Below are 19,320 nucleotides of genomic sequence, written 5' to 3' on the forward strand. Positions count from 1 at the left end.
AGCGGTGGAGCGGGAGATAGGGATTTGTTACTCGTGAAAGGGTCTCACTCCCCCAGCAGAAAGCTAAAAGGAGAAAGGGGCGTCCTTATCCCTAACCACGACCTGGAGCTTCGCACACAAGCCTCGCCTAAAGTTCGAGCAAATCTTTGCTTCCACCTTCCCCGCACCCACTTCTTCTTCATCTGCTGCCCCCCTCTGAACATGGCCAAGGACCAACGCGACACAGCAGACGTCTTAACCGCTCTGCTAAGTTTCTGTCGTAGCGGCACAGGGAAAGTAGAACACCGTGAGGACAACTTGAATCGGTTCTTCTGTGACATCACCGAGTTTTTCATGGCCCACGTGGATAAGAAGGAACTGGCCATGCGCATAAGCAACCATATAGCTAGCCAAGTTGAAGCAAACAACCCAGTGGACGACAGAACACTGGAGCAAATTAAAATTTTAATTCTTTTTTTAAATTCGCTATATGAAAAATACTTCAGCAGAGAGTTCCTCAAGATTGACATATCTTGGATAGTCCACCTGATCAAATCAGACGGGTTCTTCACGAACCCGATTTTATTTAAATTCTTGGCAGATGTGCTCGTCTTAACGTTTGAAACGAGAGAAGCACGAGGCACGAACGGCACTCTGCAACTCCTGCTCCTTTTGCTAAGGGGCATAAAGGGGAGGGTGGAGACACACCTTAGAGAGAACAAAGAAACGTTACTTTTTTACAGAAAGGTGCAACGGTGGTTTGGGTCGGGCAGTGGGTTCGTCAGTGACTCGGCGAGTGGGTTTGTCAATGAATCCGCGAGTGGGCTCGTGAGTAGAATTGAAGAGGCAGACAAGGGGGATGCATCAGACAAGGCGCCGCGTGTGGGGGGCCTCCCCTATGATGTGCTCCTGCACGGTGAGGAATTCCATTTCAGGGCTCTGTGCCACTTGTTCGCGTTGGTGACGGAGAAGCTGGGGAGGAAGGTCACGGAGGGGGATACGGCAGAGGGGAGTGTGGCGGCGGCCAGCCCAGACGTAGAACGCACCAGGCAGGCCCGCCACCGGGGACGCTCCAAACAGAGAGGACAAGGCAGAAGCGGCGAAAAGGGCCAAATCGGTCAGAACGATCAAAACGGAGAACCCTCGGAACGAACCGCTATATGGCGGCTCCTCCAAGTGAAGTCCATCGCGAGGGACATTTTGCATCTCCTCCCCTTTGTGAGCAACCCCCAGATGCGCGATGTGATAATAAAGGATCTCTGCAATACGGCGAAGGAGTACCTGTTCAGTAGGTCCGAGATGGAGGAAGTATGCCTGGAGGTGACGCAGCGGATGTTTTTTTGTGTCAGCCACGGCGCGGAAGTGGAACTAGACTCACTAAATGAGGCAGACGTGGAGGGAGGCGCAGACGTGGTGGAAAGGACACGGGCGACTGCCCGCGAAGCCACACCCATGATCAGCACCTACCTCGCCCACAACGCAAACTGCTACACCAAAGAATGGAGGGAGACGGATGTCCAGCTTCTAAGCGATGTGTATACTTACCAAGTGCTCTACATGGATTATCTGTACGATGGTAAATTTTTAACAGAGGCCAATTTGGACGATGTGCGTTTTTTCTTGCTGCTCCATAACAGGGCATACACGAGTGAAGAAATCGTGAAGAAGGTGATATACCTGTTTGATGGCATCGTAAATGGGATAGAAAGAATTCCTCACAGGAAGGAAAGGGGGAAGCTCCACCAGAGGGGGCAATTTGGCGAAGTCTGGGATTTGTACACGTGCATCTTAAGGTGCATGCAAAATTTCTCTGTCCATTTGTTAAAGGAGAACTGGCACAAGATGGTTAGCCTGTTGCGGGTCGTCAGTTCGATTAGGAGGAAGTACGAGGCGAAGAGGAAGGGAGAGTGGAAGGGAATTCCGTCGGAAAATGGATCCTCAAAGGGGTCGTCCAAGGAGCCGTCAAAGGTCTTATCGATCCTGCCGGACGAATGGCATGGCAGCTCAGCAAGTATTCAACGCAGCTTGCGTGCAGGTGAAGGGACCATTCGAGGGATCACCACAGCCCGTACGCCTACACCCTTTGACGATCTGGACTTTTACATTTTTCAGTGCTGTGCGAGGAGAGACGTGGAGAAAGGACAAATAAGATTTTTTCATCTGTCGGATTTTTTGATTCTCCGTCAGGCGGAGCTTCTCATTTGGTTGCTGCTTCGGCATAGCAACATGACGGTGACTCGATTTGCGCTTTTCCAGCTGGTGAGTCGAGGCGACATGGGGAGGGAAGGACTGGGGTGCAGGGGGGGAGAAGTAGTGGTAGGAGTAGCCTCCTCTTCTGCTGCCCCTCTTGGAGGAACCCCCGCTAGAGGGACAATCTCACCGGATGGGTCACTCGACGTGGAGATCCTCCTTGACTGCATGAGCGACACGTTCCTCTTCCACATCTTCTTTGACGAGTGCATAAGGCCAACGCTGTTCATTAAAGGAGACATTCCGTTTTATGAGTTCCGCCTGAAGAACCTCATCGTGTCGAAAGTGCTGAAGAGGAAGAACCCCCTTTTAATGGCTAAGTATTTTCTGGTTGGCCTGCAAGGCATTCGTTTTTTTCACGTCAATATGCGCGTGGTGTTGGAGGGACTGCTCGAGGCACTGCGCCTCCTGGGGGGGGGCAGCCCCCAACAGACAGATTCGAACTGGGGCTTGAATTGCGTCTCGAACTGCGCCTTGGAGTGCTGCTCGAAGGACGATCTGCACGAGATCCTCGTGAGCATTGTCAAAAATGTGAAGAACATCCCCGTGAGTAGACGAAGTGATACCCTGACGTTGCTGTTCGAGACCGCCATCAAAATGAATCACCACGTGAGTATATTCAGGAGCGTCAAAACATATTGCATCTTTTTGGACACATTCGAAGATGAATTTTTTTGCAAAAATATGAAGCTCTTTTACTGCTTGCTGAAGTTAAATATGGATTGCATGACGGAACCAGGTGGGGGGAACATTCCCCAAGAGGGAGCAGCTTTCATTTCGATGAAGAATCCAACCAGTGATATTTTCCTAAGTCATTTTATTGGTCATTTTAACGGTGTCTTTCTGTCCAATCAGCATGTGTACTTTGGGGGATACCTGCGTCTTTTTATTTTGCTGGCAAGAAATACACATCTGAAGAATGGCAGCCTCGTCCTGATGTGTCCAAATGGAGAACAGATAAACGAACTAGTGAATCGATTCCTTTTTTATGTGCTCAAGTATGGGGTAGGCAGCCTGTTTGATGAAGCCAGTTTGGACATTGTAATGAGGGAGCTTCTTGCGAGGACTGGAAGGTACCTCCTCAGTGAAGGGGTGGACTCTCCGTGTGAATGGGATGGAGAGAAGGAGCAGCATCCGCATGAGAACACGCAGCAGGAGGACATCCCCCTGAAGGAGCTCCTCCCGTTTGTGGATGCCCTTGAGTATGTACTGCCCAACAGCATCAACACGTGCACAGAGTGTATTGATTATTACCATCGAGACGAAGATATTGAAATGGATAGAGGGGCATCGTCCATTAACAAACTGCACAGTGGAACAATGAAGCAGAAGGGACACTTTCCCCTTCCGAGCAACCACAAATTGGTGCAGCCAAAAGGTCGCTTCCACCTCGAAACAAGGGCACTACACGACCAGTGTGTCCAGTACGTCGTAAATTTTGCCGAAAAGGCAACTCAGGAAGATGCCACTAAAATCATTTTAGCCGTCTCCTTCTTAGCGAACACCTGTGGGCTGTTCTCGCCCCCAGTGGAAGCAGTCCCGAGCGAGATGATCATCCATCTGCAGCTGGACCAAACGAGTCGCGGGGTATCCACAGCGGGGAAGAGCGAAGGGAAGGAGAGGAACAAAGACGGAAGTGAAAAACGCTACGGGAACAAACACTGCGAAGTGTTTAATTACTACAAGTACAAATATGCCTACAAGAGCATATGCAGGACGCCTGTACAGATTGCTTGCGTCTTCGGGGGGCACGTCCTCCCCTTCGCGGAGAAAGTTATTAGTGACATCGAGTTGTGCAAGGGAGAGCTCGTGTATGTATATATGATCATCAGGCGGTTCGTCATCCCGGCCGTTTTTGGAGATACCGCCACTGGAAGGGATTACACCTTTAGGGGGGACCACACCATTTTGGGAAACGACCCTGGGGGTGGCTTCCCCATAGAAACAGACGAAAGGACATACATCCTAACCCTACTGTTGAAGCAAAGCGATATTCTGATTGATCGGTGTTGCGCGTGTAAATACCCGGCTCGCATTTTGGAGCTGCTGTTCATAACGCTATTCCACCCGCTTATTGTTAAGCACGACATGGCTTTGCATGCAGAGCTGGTGGGGAGGCGTGGCGAAGGAGCAGCGAGGGGAAGCGACACAGAACGTAACAGTGACGACTATGGCGCAAAATGTAGAGACCCTACCACTAACCAAGACAACTGGGCTGCCCATCAAACGGGCGAGGGGCCCCCCTTTCTCCTCCTGAACTATATACAGAAAATTCTGCAGTATGGACAGACGAAGCTCTCCATAGTAAGAAGCGCTGTGATCCCTTTCCTCTCGTCATTCATTTTTTCACTTATCCAAAATGAGGACATGATCCAAGTGAGCAGCGATTACCTCGACAAATTTGTCCAAGTCATTGTCGACATTTTAATCTGCAAAGAATTCGTTTTAGTTGATTCAAAAAGGAGCTTTGTAAACGATCACTACAAGATGAAGAGGGGGAACATCCTTCTCCACCACTTCCTGAATGAACAAATATGTTTTTATTTTCTGTCCAGATATGAAAACAACCAGGAGGTTCTTCTTCCGGAAGACCTTTACCGCGTACGACACATGCCGATCTTCCTCCGGCTGCTGGCCCTCATGTTCCTCATCAACTTGTTTCGCTTGCTCGAGGGGCGCTGCCTCGCCCGCCCAGATGGAGGCGGCGGTGGCGGTAAAAGCGGTGAGGTGCACACGAGGGCCACGCTGCAGAGGCAGGAGCGGAGGACCCTCGTTCGGAGGCTGTACGCGCGCCTGCTTCTTCAAATTATGAATCGAATAAGCAACAAGAACGTCACGTCGTCTGGAGCAGTTCCAACGGGGGTCCACCCGTCCTCGACGCCTTCGGCCCCCCCACTACCATCCTCCAGCGGACACAACACCCAGCTGAGGGGACTACAAGCCCTGTGCTGCCTGGCAAAATACTTCAAATATTTAAAGAAGACACAAAGGAAGCTGCTCATTTCAAAGGTGAACCAACTTCTTCACGACGATCACTTAAGTAACACACGTCAGTATTTGGAGCTATTCTGTCTCGCCGTTAGTTCCTCTTCCTTTGTTTTGCTGTATCCACATTTAAGGAGAAACCTAGCGGATGGAAACACAAACACGCAGCTAATCGTCAGCACACTCATCATATGTTCATATATTTTACTCAAGACAAAGTTCAGTTACTACTCCTTTGAGGAATTGCATGTCAGTCCGTCCTTCGCTCGTGTGTGTCTTTCGAGTGTCAAATTTCGGATGAGCCCAGTGGCAGCTGCACAGATGGAGGCTCCCCACCTGGGGATGAAGAACAAAAAGAAGAGACGCTCTAAGGAGGACACGAGACAAATCAAACGAATCATCAACAGCATCGTTAAGAAGAACCTAAATGATAAGGACAAAATTGTGCAGGATGTCCAAAGGTGTAAGCGGAAGTTGGCACAGCTGGGCAGGCACACGGGGGGGAACCAAACAGGGGTGGGGAAGTCTCACCATGGGGGAAGAAAAACAGAACAGAGGACTACCTATGGAGGAAAACAAACAGAACAGAGGACACCCCATAGGAGAAAAGAAACCGAACGGCGAACTCCTCATGCGGGAAAACTATCCGGACAGAGGACTCCCCATGGGAAGAGGATAGCCCCCCCGCGACGCAGCTACTTCTTCTCCGAGTACATCCGCAAATGCCTCGTCGCGCTGATAACTCGAATTGTGGCTCTCTGCTCTTCCCATGCGGCGCTGGTGAGGAGCATCGCCCAGTACACTTTCTACTACTTCGTAAAGGGGAGGAAAGAAATTTTAGTCGACCCATTTTTCAAATGCACATACTCGTATATTAAACACAATAAGGATTGCAAACGGATCCGCAAAAAGATGAAGGAGCAGTTTCGCCATTGGACCCCAACACCCTTTGACGATATCCGGATTCTGCTACCTGCGTGCAACTACTCCTACAATTACTTCGACGACGATTTTAATGAGGAGAGCACACAGACGTTTGCTCATGTGCTTAGGAATTACGAGTTGGTCGCTTCGTATAGCTTCATCCACACGGTGAGGAGGGCGGTGCAGCAGGAGATGTCTTCCATCATGTTTAACGTGGACTTGGAGCGCCAGCGCAGGGAGGCACAGTTGGGAGGGGCGGCCTATGGCGAAGCACATTACGACGAGAAGACTTGCCGCGAAGCAGCCTACGCTGTGACCCCCATGGAAGCTATACCCCACAGAAACCAGAACAACTACCAGAAGAAATTCGACCCAATCAGTGACATCATTCAAGTAAACAATGAATTTAGAAGGACCTATCACCAGCTAGCCAAAACGAAGACAAACAAAAAATTAATCGTCGTAGCATCTCTGATTGATAAAATCCCAAACTTAGCTGGGCTCTGTAGAACATGTGAGATTTTCAAAGCGCAGAAGTTGATTCTTCATAATGCCAATATTGTGAAGGATTTTCAATTTCAGAAAATCTCTTCCACAGCAAATAAGTGGATGAAAATAGGGGAGGTGAAAAAGGGTGACTTGCTGAAGTACTTAATGGATAAGAAGAAGAAGTATGCCATTGTGGGTTTGGAGCAGACCAAGTGTAGTGTCCCCCTGAATAGGTTTTCCTTCCCCGAGAAGACGATTTTAATTTTGGGCGACGAGAAGGAGGGCTTGCCTTCGTCCGTTCTACTCTTTCTTGACCACTGCATTGAAATCCCCGGCAAGGGCATCATTCGCTCGTTAAACGTCCACGTCTCCGCGGCGATAACCATTTATGAGTATTTTAAGCAGCACCTGTTGTGAGGGGGGGGGCGGCAAGTGGAAGGGCAGGGAAGTGAAGTCGATATATTTTTCTCCACCCATTTGATGCGCCCACAACGCCCCTGGGTCGGCTTTGGTGTAACGTGTGATTTCACGCAATGCTTTCTCTTTTTTATTGCGCCGTCCTTTATCGCGCTGTTATTTTATCGCGCTGTTATTTTATCGCGCTGTTATTTTATCGCGCCGTTTTTTATCGTGCCTCTTTTTTTTTTGCGCCTACGTTAAGGTCAATTCTCCGCCGTTCGCTCATTGAGGAGGATAGCACAGAAGCTTCTACGCTGCAGCGGGGCGTTTTCCGTCACCCAGTGGATCACCCATTTCTGCGGAGCGGCAAAAGGGGACGCATCGTTAGCGGCTCTTTGGCGATTCTTCGCCGCTTCTTTGGCAGTTACGACATTTTTATCTTCCAAGTTTTTCTCCTTGCCAGTCCAAACGTCACGACGTTCGACCTGTTTAGTTAGTTCACTCCGCTTGCTCTTGCTCTCTCCCCCTTTTTTTTCCCCCGCCGGTGGCAAAACCATGGCGTCTCCCCACAGTAGCGACATCTACGCTACGTACAAAGTCGAATTAGCCGCGGGGATCATTTCGAAAAATAATTACCGACGTGTGGCAATCCAGTTGCCTGATTGCATGCTGGAGGATTCGCTTCTCCTTTCGCATGCCATCCAGAGGGAGCTCCAGAAAGGAAAGCCATCTCACCCTCCCACTTACGAACCAACGGGGATTATCACCCCATGTTGTGGGGGAAAATCCCGCACAGAAGGGGAACATAACTGTGGGAAGGAAGACAATCCAGTTGGAAGCCCCCCCGATGGAGTCAACATTTACATTTTAGGAGACACATCGCTGAACGAATGTTGCGAAGACTACGTAAGTGCCGAACATGTGCAGGCAGATCTTCTTCTGCATTATGGACCGTCGTGTCAGTCGTTCATAGCGTCCTCCATCCCTTCAGTCCACCTCTTTAGTGAAATAAAACAGGAGGAAGCCTTTTACAAAAAAGTTAAAGAGGGGTTCATACAGAGTAACCTTCCCTACAGGGATGAAGTGTGCATCATTTTGTGCGACGTGGCCTACACGGGGTGCATGTCCCACTTGGTGAACGCCTTTGTGGAGGTCGGCGGTGGTGCAAGAGGGGGAGGAGCAGACTGGGGGAACCGAATGAAGAAGCCGCTTTACCTGGTGGACGGCCGACTCGTGGGAGGAAAGTCCTTCCTGCGGAGTGGCACGGATGGGGTAAACAGGGAGGCGGTAAAGACGGGTGCCATAAACACGGATGGCGTAAACACTGATGCGGTAAGCGCGGAATCGATAAACACCGATGAGATAAACACCGATGCGGTAAACGGGGATGCACTGCACACCGACGCGGTAAACACCAACATAATCGCGTGCCTGCACAGAATAGCCAGCAAAATGCAAGGCAAAAACTGCTACGGGGATCACCGTAACTATGTCGAGTTGGACGCGCACGAAGACCTCGAGAGGAAGTATGCCTTCTTCTGTGGTAGGCTGCTCATAAGAGTTCTGTGTAGCGACAGACTGGGTACATTGATTTATGAAGTGATACGGAAAGAGGAGATGTCCCCTCCGTGGGGGACCATCCTAACCAGGGGGAAAGAAGAAAGACCCAATTTGTTTCTTTTTACAAACGGGAATCTAAATCTAAAGCGTAGGTGTATTCTAGAATATGGATGTTACCCTGAGAGTGTGCATATATACGAGGAGAAGGAGGAGGAAAAAAAACATGTCGGAGCAAACGGAACCAATGAAATTTCCCATTTTGAAAAAAAAAAAGATCTGGATAAACTATTACTCAAAAGATACAGCCTCATAGAAAAGTGCAAGCTGGTAGATACGTTTGGCATTTTAATAGCCAACGTAAACTTACAAAAAAATCGAGAAATGAAAAGAAGCTTAAGTTATATTTTACGATCGAGGGGGAAGAAGTGCTTCACTATCGCTACGAACAAATTGAATGGTCCTAAGCTGGAAAATTTCTCCGACATAGAAATGTATATTCTTTTGTCTTGCCCTGAGAAGAGCTTCCTTGAATTACCTGATTTTTCGAAGAAGATTATAAACCCCTGTGAGTTTTTTATTGCATATGGATATATGGACTGGCAGTGCGGCTACCTCTTTGAGTTTTTCCACCTGCTGGCTGTGCCGTCTGTGCGCCGTGCGCTGGACGGCCTGGCCGGGGGCAAGTACCGGCTGTGGTCCCTCGGCTGGGGGGCCCCCAGCCTGGCTGATGTGCCAAACGGGGCTGTCCAAAATGGCACTCCTGTTGAATGCGGCACAGCTGCTGAATGCGACACTGATGTCAGACGTGGCACTTCCGACCAATGCGGCGGGCCTGACCCATCGGCTTCCATTGAGGGGTCGCCCGGGTCAAGTCAAGTCCTCTTAACCTGCCACCCCCTCGTCGACCCGTCTCTACCCATCCCAGTGGAAGAACAGAAGAAATTCATAACCACCTTTGACGAAAGGTCACCCATGTGCAGATACTTTTTGGAGACTTTAGTGGAGAACGCGTCCCGAGAGTACCGGGGAGTCGAAATGAACTACAACACGGAGACCGTGCCGGAGGTCGTTCCTGGGCAGGACGGAATAGCTCAGCGTTACGAGTCCGACTTGCGCTTTTGCTGCTGATCTGGGGGGCCTTGCGCAGAGGGGTAAAGACGTGAAGAGGTGAAAAGGTGAAGAGGTGAAAAGGTGAAGAGGTGGAAACGCGATGGGGTGGCTCTTACTTGGAGTTGTCTTGTTTTACCATTTCGTTATTTTATCTTGCTTTATTTTGTTTTATTTTGTTCTATTCTGCTTTATTTTGCCTCATTTTGTCTTATTTTGCTTTATTTTGTTTTCTTTTTGTCCGCCCCCTCGTTTGTGCTCACTTTACTTCCGAGGTGCGAACTTGGCCAATTTCTCCTTCCGCCATTTTTGCCGCTCCATTTGTTTGCTTCCCATATTTTCAAACCCAAATGAAAATCCTTGTCCACGCGGACTCTTCAGGAGATCGCGCCTGTTAATTTGTTTCAATTAGGGAAGAGATACGCAAAAGAGGTGCTCTCTACCTCACGAGAACATCCAATATGATGAGTCTAGATGTGCAGTTGCGCCTTTTTTCCCTTTAATGTATGAAAGCCCCTCTCTGGGGTGAAGCGAGTGTGTATTGGGGGAGAGGTAAAATCCCGTCAGGCAATTTTGCTAACCTCCATCGATAACGTGGCCACTATGGCGATGCCAAAATGAAAAGCGGAGAGAACGTCAATCCTTCTTCGCTTTTCTTTTCTTCTTTAAGCTTCCATTTGAGCAATGGGACGGGTCTATCAAATTTGATCCCGCGCGTTCCACTAACTTGGCAGTGCCGAGTTTGGCTCTTGGGCAACGTCTTCCGCGTGGCGACCTGCCCGATCAAAAAAAAAAAAAAATAAATTAAAATAAATTAAATTAACACACTAACGTAGCCCGCCAGTAGGAGCCAAAAAGCAAATCAATGTCGCGAATGTCGTGAACGTCGTGCACGTCGATAACGTGAATAACGTCCCCGAAGGAACAGTTCTCCCCTATTAAAGGCAAAACAATGACCAGCGCTCCGCGTGGAAAGTTGGCCCCAAATCAAATGCGTTCAGCCCCCCCAGTTGCACAGGGATACATCTTTCCCCTGTTGAAGATACGCCCGTCAGAGAGGGACGCGTGCGAGGCTTGCCCACACGTACGTAATCATCCCTTTTGGTGAGGGAAAATCAGTTTGACGCTGACCTGCACTGAAGTTACCTAGACTGATCTGACCTGACTTCATGGGTGAAGATTTGCATTGGAGGTTTTTTTTTTTTTTTTCATTTTTTAATTATCTTTCCCCTCGGCAAGGACATCACGCGGTGACCGCTTGCCCCCTTGCCCCCTTGCGCCTTTTCCCCAGGCCCAGGAATGAAGGACATTGCATTTTTCTTCCTGCCTGCGGGCATCGGGCTGTCATGCCTGCTGCTGAGTGGCGTGGCCCTCTTCCAGCGTATGGCAATATCCATCCAGAAAAGGAGCGTCAATTTCCAGATCTACAAATACCATGTGAACGTATCAGTGTCATCCCTAATTTCGTTCTATGCGTTGCTACGCTTGGCCTTTACCATCTTGGAGCTGAAAAACCACAACGATGAGAAGCACAGTTTGGACCCTTCGCTCCATGTCCCCAGCATGCACAGAGCGTACCTCAAAAAGATGCGACTGCAGAGGAACTTCTGGATCCTGCTACTCTGCTCAATTGCATGGGTATTCTACATTCGCTTCACCTATTTAATTTTGTATTATCGGGAGAAGGTTAAGAAGAGCGATGAGGAATATGAAGCCGTCATGGTGCTGAAGGGCACGCTGAACAAGTGCACTCAGAAGGTGGCACAGAGACAGGGGGACATAGTAAAGCACAGCGACAGTTTTGGGGGGGAACACCTAATGTCATCCAGTGATGTCACCACTGACGGGAACGCTGACACACCGGAGAAATCATCCGTGCTGGAGGACGGCCAGCGGAAGAACCCTGGCATAAGGCAGCGTCGCTAAGCTGGGAGGTCGCCTTCCCATTCGTGCGTCAGCATATGACGCATTTGTCCGCAGACGCCTTCGCGAGTTAGCGTCTGTGCGGAAATTGTTTTGTGGGACATACTCTTTATGTTTGATTGACCCTCTCGTTTGTTAGCCTTGGTGAAGGGCCCTCTCATTTTTCCACTTTGAACTTTCCCCCTTTTGCAGAAAAGATACTCCCCTTGTAGTTACCAACTTGAAAAAGGGCAGACAAAAAAAGTTGTAAATTGGGCAGTGGTGGAGGATGGCACTGGACAATAGCACTGAACTACTTCGCCCTGAAGTATTGCCCCCTAACTACTACTCCCTACGCTACTACGCATCAATGCCCCCGTCTACGCGCGTGTTCTGCAGGCGGTAGCCGCGGAGCAACCTCTCGCGTCGCTTCTCCTCGTCTTCGGCGTCCCCCCAGGAGTTCGCCCCCTCGGGGCACAGCTTGGAGCTCTCCTCCACCTCGGTGAGCTCATTGATGATTCGCTTCTCTTCCTCAATCATCCACAAGGGCTTTATATACTTAACGAGGCACCCCCTACTCCTCATTTTCTCCAAAAAGTGAATCATGTCGAGATTGGGTCTAGCTGTTCTGGGCAGAACTTCAAATTTGTAGGGCTTGATGTGGGCCCTGAGATTTATCCGTTCCATGTAGATAATGGTTACTGTCCCTCCGACTTTTTTAATGACATCGATGGAGGACTGATCTGCATTGGCCACTTCGATGTCGATCTTGTAAGGGAAAGGATAATCATTCACGTTAAACAGCTTCACTCCATTTTTCACTTTTACACACTTGGAGTCATGCAAATGTCTCTGCGTGATTGGGAATCGCACATCCAATCTTCCCTTCTCAATAAAGTACCTCAGCTTGGAAAGGTTAAGACAGTCATAGTTCTTTTTTTGCCTACTTAGCCATGCCTCGGGCCATTTTGGCAACCTCCTATACAAAGGGGTCCGTCCACTTTCAAATGTACGACTGTTTGGTCTGCCTGACTTCCTATGTTTGTGTTTTTCTCGAATCCCTTTTCCTGGACCCTTATCACCTCTGCCCCTCTTTTTCTTCCTCTGTCTGTTCACGCCCAGGGTTCGCAGATTGCGGGGCTCGATGGGGAAAAAGCTTTTCTTGCTGTACGCGAATCTTCTGTTAAATGGGTGACATTCGAAGTTCTTTTCCGACCCATCATGGAACACTTCCCGGAAGTGTTTGCTCAGCTTTGGTTCCATTTCAGCGTCCTGGCGGTGATTTCTTTGGATTGCTTCCGCGCTGTTTCCTTCCACCCAGTTTCCTGCTGTGCGAATATACCCTTTGCACCCGGGGGGGGAGCCGACGAACAGCCACCTCTTCAGCGTCAGGCTGCTCACCGCTCTGCACCTTCTTATCATGTTCACGGCAAAAAAAAAGGGGGAGGTGTGTCTGTATGGATCACCCAAAATTGCACTCGTCTGGACGAGGGGAGAAAAGGGGGTCGCTCACTCTAGTTATAGATATTTCTCCCTCTATGTATCTAAACGTATGCAGGTGGAATGCCTCACTCGCGGAAGTCCTCAGTTTGGTGTGGAAATTGACCCAAAGGTGTGGCTACATTTCTGTAGAATTAACATGAAAATGGTTTCCATAGCTACACATTCGTCGTGTCCCTTACTCGCGCCAGCTAGCCATTTGGTAGGAAAAAAAAAAAAAAAAAACATTTCAGATTTGCTTGATCATCAGCATACCAAAGGACAGATGCACAACTCTGCAGATGTTGTTCCTCCACGCATTTTGGTAAACATTAAAAGTGGAGTGAACATGCTGGCACATTCACTAAGTTCCGCGGTTCCTAATCGAGGGCGGGAACCTCTCAGGCAAAGTCTGCTGAGGTCGATTTGCAATTGGGGGTGTGCCAAGCGCACATTCTCCGGTGCGAACTTAGACTGCCACACAGTGGGGGACTTGGGATATCTTCCAGCCACAACAGGGGAACATCATTTCACGGATGATCGTGATTCCACGCCAAGTCTTTGGGTATGCATAGCACATGTGTACAAGCTTACATTGGTAAAGGCTTACATTCGTAGATGCCTACTTTCGTACATGCCTACTTTCGTACATGCCTACTTTCGTACATGCCTACTTTTGTACATACTTACATGCGTACACTTTTGCAGGCTCCGGGGTTGGGCTTCTGCCTGTGGTGTAGCTACCAGGCGAAATGGAGTGATGACGATACCGAGGGGGGACGTTTCCGAGAAGTAATGTCATAGTTTAACAGGTTAACTTTTTTTTTTTCTCGGCGGGTCGCAGTGGCATACCCCCACATTCGCTCAGGGCTCGCCCCTTTTGGCCCACCCGGCGGTTCACATTACAGAGTGCGACGAGGCGAAGCGCGCTTCCCCTTGGCGGTTCGCCTAGTGACGCACTCGCAAATGAGCAGTAAAACAAGTTTATTCGCCCCACTTTGAGGGTGACTCATTTCTGATGTGTCATCGAGCCAACCGCGTGGCTGTTCTCTTGTCGTCATCGTGGTTACCCTTTTTTTTTTTCTTTTTTTTTTTTTTTTACTTTTACATACCAACCGTATTCCCCAATTTGCCGGGAAACCTTTGTTAAGAACAGAAATAAATGGTGCTTTTGCCCCTCTAAAGTGGCAATGAGAACTTCGTGAGGTTATTTTCCCCTCACTGCCGCCTTCTGCGCATTTTTCCTGCTGGCGCCCCCTCCACCTTTGACACCCCTTTAAATGTGAGCAATGCTTGCTAGAGCATTTGAGAGGGGGGGAGCCACCTTAGGGTTACGTTTTTTTTTCTTTTTTCCCATCAACAAGAAATTTCGCAGATTGCGAGGAAGAGCGGGGCCCGTTTGATTTTCCAGTCCGCGTGACGATGTAGCGTTTTTCCTCGACTTAATGACGCCCCGTCTGTTCATCGCGTCGTCTCCTCATCGCGTCGTCTTCCCATCACGTCGTCGCCAAATCGCTTGTGTTGTCCCCATCTGATGCCCCCTTTGCTGGGGGTTGTTAGCGGCCCGTTTTGTCTGCCTCCGCGAGGAAGTTTGCTTCGCGCGGTCTTGCTCTGCACGGGTATATACATGCACATATTATGTACATCTTAAGCACATAGGTGTGCGTTTTTTTTTTTCTTTTTTTTCCCTCCTTTTCGCCCGCACACCTATCGAGGGGAATGCAGGTGCATAGCGGTGTGTAGCTCTGCATGTGTAGCGCCCGTGTAGAGGTCAGCCGTCGCGTTGCATTTGCCCTACACCACGTCACTCCACTTTACGCCACCGCCGCCACCCCCCACAATGGGAAACACTGAGATCGAGAACAACTGCACGCTGTACATCTGTACAGACAACTGCGAAACGGCGTCCATCAGCGAAATCCAGAAGAAGTTAGAAAGCCAAAATGTGGAGAAAAAGATAGAAGGCATGGAACACCTCATATTTAACATCATACAAGGGGAGCCATATGGAAATATGCTCATGTGTGTCATCAGGTTCATAGTACCCCATAAGGACCATCGATTAAAAAAGTTGAGTCACATTTTCTTTGAGGTGGTAGACAAATGTAACAGTGATGGGAGCTTAAAGGAAGAAATGCTTCTCGTGTGTAATGCCTTGAGGAATGACATCATTTCACCAAATGAGTACGTCAGGGGGTCCACTCTTAGATTACTGAGCAAAATTAAGAACCTTAAAATCATCGATCCTTTGATAGAAGCCATTACCAAGAATCTAAGCCATCGACACAGCTATGTTAGGAAGAATGCTATCAGTTGTATCCACACCATTATAAAGGAGCATGGAAGTGATGTGATCCCTAACTCGGTTAAAGAAGTGGAAAAAATATTATTTTTAGAAAATGACATATCGACCAAACGTAGTGCACTCTCCATGCTGATTGATGTCGACCCGATGACTACACTGAAGTATATTCTCTCCCTAAACGATCAGCTCTACGATACTGCCGATGTTATTCTGCTTGAGGTGATTCACCTATTTAAGAAGCTGTATATTCCCCACGTGTTTGACGATTCGTATTTGTTGATAAATGACGAGGATGAAGAGAACGAGGAGGACAGGCGGGTCCGCAGTGGGGTTGCCTCCATAAGCGGATCTCCCCCCCAGGGGGGACAAGAAGCAGAAGAATCAAACGAAGCAGAAGAAGAGAAACAAGATGGGTACCTATCCAATGGAGATATCGACCTCTTCGCCTATTTACTCTCCGGAGAGGAGAACCCCCTTCAGCAGGGAGAACTACCCATGGGGAAGAGAAGCAAGCATGTCACTGCAGTGGAGCAAAAAATTGGAAGTCACTTACTTAGTGTGAGTACCCCCCTCGGAGCGACCAATCAGCTGAGTGAAACAAACGGAGGAATGCTAAACGTGCTGAGTGAAGAAATACAATTTAGGAAGAACAAGCTAAACGAAAGCGATTATAATCAATACAAGAACAATGTCATTAAGATTCTCCTTAACATGATGAGCAAGAACGTCAGCAATAGTGTGTTGTATGAGGGTGCCTGCTGTTTGCTTTATATGAGCACCTCCGAGATCAGCATAAAAACAGCAAGCGAGTGCTTTATAAAGCTTCTAATTAACCAGCACGACAACAACATCAAACTGATTGTAATCGATAGGCTATATTATATCATGTGTAAGTGGAAGAAGGTGCTGGAAAACTACGTCATGGATTTACTGAGGGCATTGAACTTCCCCTCCAGAGATATAAGAGTCAAAATTTTAAACCTAGTTCTACACATATTGAGCAGTCGAAATGTGCACTTAGTGTTGGGTGTGCTGAAGAAGGAGCTTCTTAAGCTGAACAACACGGTAATGTATAGCAAGAATGTTTTCCCCAGTGCAGGTGGAAACAGCAACGCGGTGGTAGGTTCCTCCAGTGCAGGCGCGAATGGCGGACCCGCATCCCCAAATGGGGTTCCCAACACGGCTATGAGAAGCGCAACAGAGACAAACACGGTCGGTAATAACCTCTCCACGAACTACCAAGAGGTCATTGGTTATAAGAAAATACTGCTCAAATCGATGCAACACATATGCAATATGTTCTCCAACGAGTGCCTCAGCATGGTGGACTTGCTTCTAACCTACGTGAATGATGAAGAGAAGGAGATAAATTACGAAGCGGCGGTATGTATTAGGAAGCTAGCGAATAATCCCTCCCTGCAGAGTATCATCTTGCAAAAAATCGTCGACGCTATATTTGACGTGAAGAAGCCACACATCCTGAGGATCTTCTTTTGGGTCCTAGGACAGTACATGCATGGAGAAGAAGTCATTTTGAAATTTCTCGATAAGTTGTATGAGCATCTGCTCCCCCTTCTTGGCAGTAACATCCAGTCAGATATTATTACCAGCTTACAGAGTGAGAAATTTAAGAAGAACAAAATGGTGGTAAATTTTAACGCGAGTTCTTCATCTGCGTCTCCTGCTATTCAAGCGAAGACGGTGGTGTTGGAAGACGGGACGTACGCCACAGAGGCAGTGTGGAAAAATCAGAGTGCATCCCCTGGGGATGACACCCCAGGAGAGCTAAACTCCTTCGCTTACAATTTACTTTCTAATAATGACGATCTGTTGCTGTCCGTTCTATGCGTGTGTGTTACTAAGTTGTATTTAAAATTGGTGGCCACAGTAGGTGGAGAGGCCTTCCGCTTTTTGGGCCCCCCGTTTGGCAGCCCTCGCGTGGGAAGCGGCTCAGAAAAGGGAAGGGTAGAAGCAGACGGAGACGCCGCCAAAAACGGTGACGCAAGCGCAGAGGCTGACGGAAACGCTAACCACGCCGCTAACACGTTCAGGAACAAAGGCATCTACATCCTCGCCAGTATGGTGAAGTACCTGGCGCAGAAAAACGCAAACAAGAGCTCCCTTGATGTGCACTACAACGACAGCAACGTCGTTAGGGTTAGCCAGTGCCTCAAAATATTTCTCAATATCACGTGCAATATGAGGACAATGGAGGAATCGACGAAGAATCTCATCGTGACGTTCCTCAGTGGGAATGAGTATTATCAGAAGTTCCTTCACAAGGAGGAGGAAAAGTACAGCAGCATTTACAGCACCAGTTACCGCCAGGGAGGAGCCCAAACAGGAGTAATCGACACAGGAGTTTCTTCCCCCCTCGGGCTGGACGCCAAGGGAGGAAACAACCTCGCCGAACAATCCATGGACAAGTCCAAAGGAGGAGTGACCACCGTGCCTCCAACCCAACCGAATGAAAACAAGCAGAACGTGGATGACGAAATATACTTCCGCATTTTGAAGGAGAAAAAAAATGTCCTGAATATTCTGGACGAAAGGGCTTTGCTAATAGACGACAAATCTGCTATGATGGACGAAAGATCTGCTCTGATGGATGAGAAATTGGAGAAACTCAAATTGAAGTACACCCTGAGTAACGACATCCTTTTTGAGGAAAACGAATTCAGATTCCCATCGTTTAAGCACAGCTATTCCTCCCTTTTCATGGCCAAGCTGTACAGCTCGCAAAAGCTAACAGGGACCGATGACGATCTCTTTATTGAGGCCGTCCCGATCGTATCCAATATTAACCTTATCGTAGAGTTGTATGTCTATAACCAATCGGGTGCCTACTTGCAGAATATTTTCATCGGCTTGTCGACTCATGGGAATTTGAAGCCCATCGATAAGATCCCCGAGTTTAACTTAGGTCCAAATGAAAAGAGGAAGTTTAAGATCACCGTGAAGGTACACACGACGGAGACGGGCATCATCTTCGGTTATGTGTTTTATGAGCGCAAGAATGAAAATAGGAAGAATTACATCGTCCTTAGCGAGCTCAACATAAATATGACGGATTACATCAACGTGTCGTTCATTTCGTCCCACCTCTTCCGCATCATGTGGTCTGAATTCGAGTGGGAGAACAAGATCAACATTAACACGCCCATCAGGTGGGGAGCGGCGAGTAGAGATGGGAAGCGTTTACCGGCGGGTATCGGTTACCGTTGCCTACCGGGTATGGGTTACCCCCGCCGCCTCTCCACATAATGACGCTGCACACCTCTGCGCCACACTTTGCTCCAAACTTTTTCTCCCCCCCCTCTGCAGAGACGCCTTCGAACTGCTCAAGCTCATCATTAAGCACACTAACATGACCATCGTGGAGAAGTTCATGCCGCTGGAGTACTACGAGAAGGAAGCCAAGAACATTCCAGAGCAAACCAACGTCTCCCCCATCGATATTTATATATCATACATTTCGAGCCTGGAGGATCTGAAGTGCCTCGTGAACAATTCAGCTTTCTTTGCGGTCAACTTATTTTCGCGTAGCATCTTCGGCGAGGACTCCCTGGCGAACCTCTCCGTGCAGAAGAACCCCGATGGCCGCCTCTCGGGGAGCATCCGCGTGCGCAGCCGCACTCAGGTGGGGAAAGCGCAAAGCGTCCAAGCTGTCCACCGGTCAATTGGTCAATCGGTCAAGCGATCAGCAAAACGATCATCTAAGAGATAGACCATCCGATCGCGGCACCTCGTCGCGGCACCCCATCGCATCACTCCCCTTCTCGCCACCTCTCATTTCTTCCTTCTCCCCCCCTTTCCAGGGAATCGCCCTCAGCCTGGGAGACAAAATCACGCTGGTTCAAACGGGCCTCAGTATGGAGACGCAGTGACGCGGCCTGTTGCACCCGCCGCTTCGCAGTGAAGATGACCAGAAGAGAACTGCC

The 19,320-nt window shown here is 48.9% G+C and overlaps 5 protein-coding genes across 5 annotated transcripts; 4 read left to right on the top strand and 1 right to left on the bottom strand.

Moving 5' to 3' along the window:
• Positions 1–201: 201 nt before the first annotated feature.
• Positions 202–7,044, top strand: C922_03060 (hypothetical protein; the record flags this gene model as incomplete). The annotated part of the gene is made up of 1 exon (XM_008818652.1): positions 202–7,044. The coding sequence occupies one exon, from the start codon at positions 202–204 to the stop codon at positions 7,042–7,044; it is 6,843 nt and encodes a 2,280-aa protein (XP_008816874.1).
• Positions 7,045–7,581: 537 nt separating this feature from the next.
• On the top strand, positions 7,582–9,714 carry C922_03061 (hypothetical protein; the record flags this gene model as incomplete). Its single annotated transcript, XM_008818653.1, has 1 exon — positions 7,582–9,714. One exon carries the CDS (start codon positions 7,582–7,584, stop codon positions 9,712–9,714), a length of 2,133 nt encoding a protein of 710 aa, XP_008816875.1.
• A 1,278-nt stretch (positions 9,715–10,992) lies between these two features.
• Positions 10,993–11,619, top strand: C922_03062 (hypothetical protein; the record flags this gene model as incomplete). Its single annotated transcript, XM_008818654.1, has 1 exon — positions 10,993–11,619. The coding sequence occupies one exon, from the start codon at positions 10,993–10,995 to the stop codon at positions 11,617–11,619; it is 627 nt and encodes a 208-aa protein (XP_008816876.1).
• A 336-nt stretch (positions 11,620–11,955) lies between these two features.
• C922_03063 (hypothetical protein) lies at positions 11,956–13,017 on the bottom strand (the record flags this gene model as incomplete). The annotated part of the gene is made up of 1 exon (XM_008818655.1): positions 11,956–13,017. The coding sequence occupies one exon, from the start codon at positions 13,015–13,017 to the stop codon at positions 11,956–11,958; it is 1,062 nt and encodes a 353-aa protein (XP_008816877.1).
• A 1,897-nt stretch (positions 13,018–14,914) lies between these two features.
• Positions 14,915–19,266, top strand: C922_03064 (hypothetical protein; the record flags this gene model as incomplete). The annotated part of the gene is made up of 3 exons (XM_008818656.1): positions 14,915–18,546; positions 18,704–19,019; positions 19,198–19,266. The coding sequence occupies 3 exons, from the start codon at positions 14,915–14,917 to the stop codon at positions 19,264–19,266; spliced, it is 4,017 nt and encodes a 1,338-aa protein (XP_008816878.1).
• Between the last annotated feature and the right edge of the window lie 54 nt (positions 19,267–19,320).

This window comes from Plasmodium inui (assembly GCF_000524495.1).
Source record: "Plasmodium inui San Antonio 1 unplaced genomic scaffold supercont1.12, whole genome shotgun sequence".
Taxonomy (NCBI): Eukaryota; Apicomplexa; class Aconoidasida; order Haemosporida; family Plasmodiidae; genus Plasmodium; species Plasmodium inui.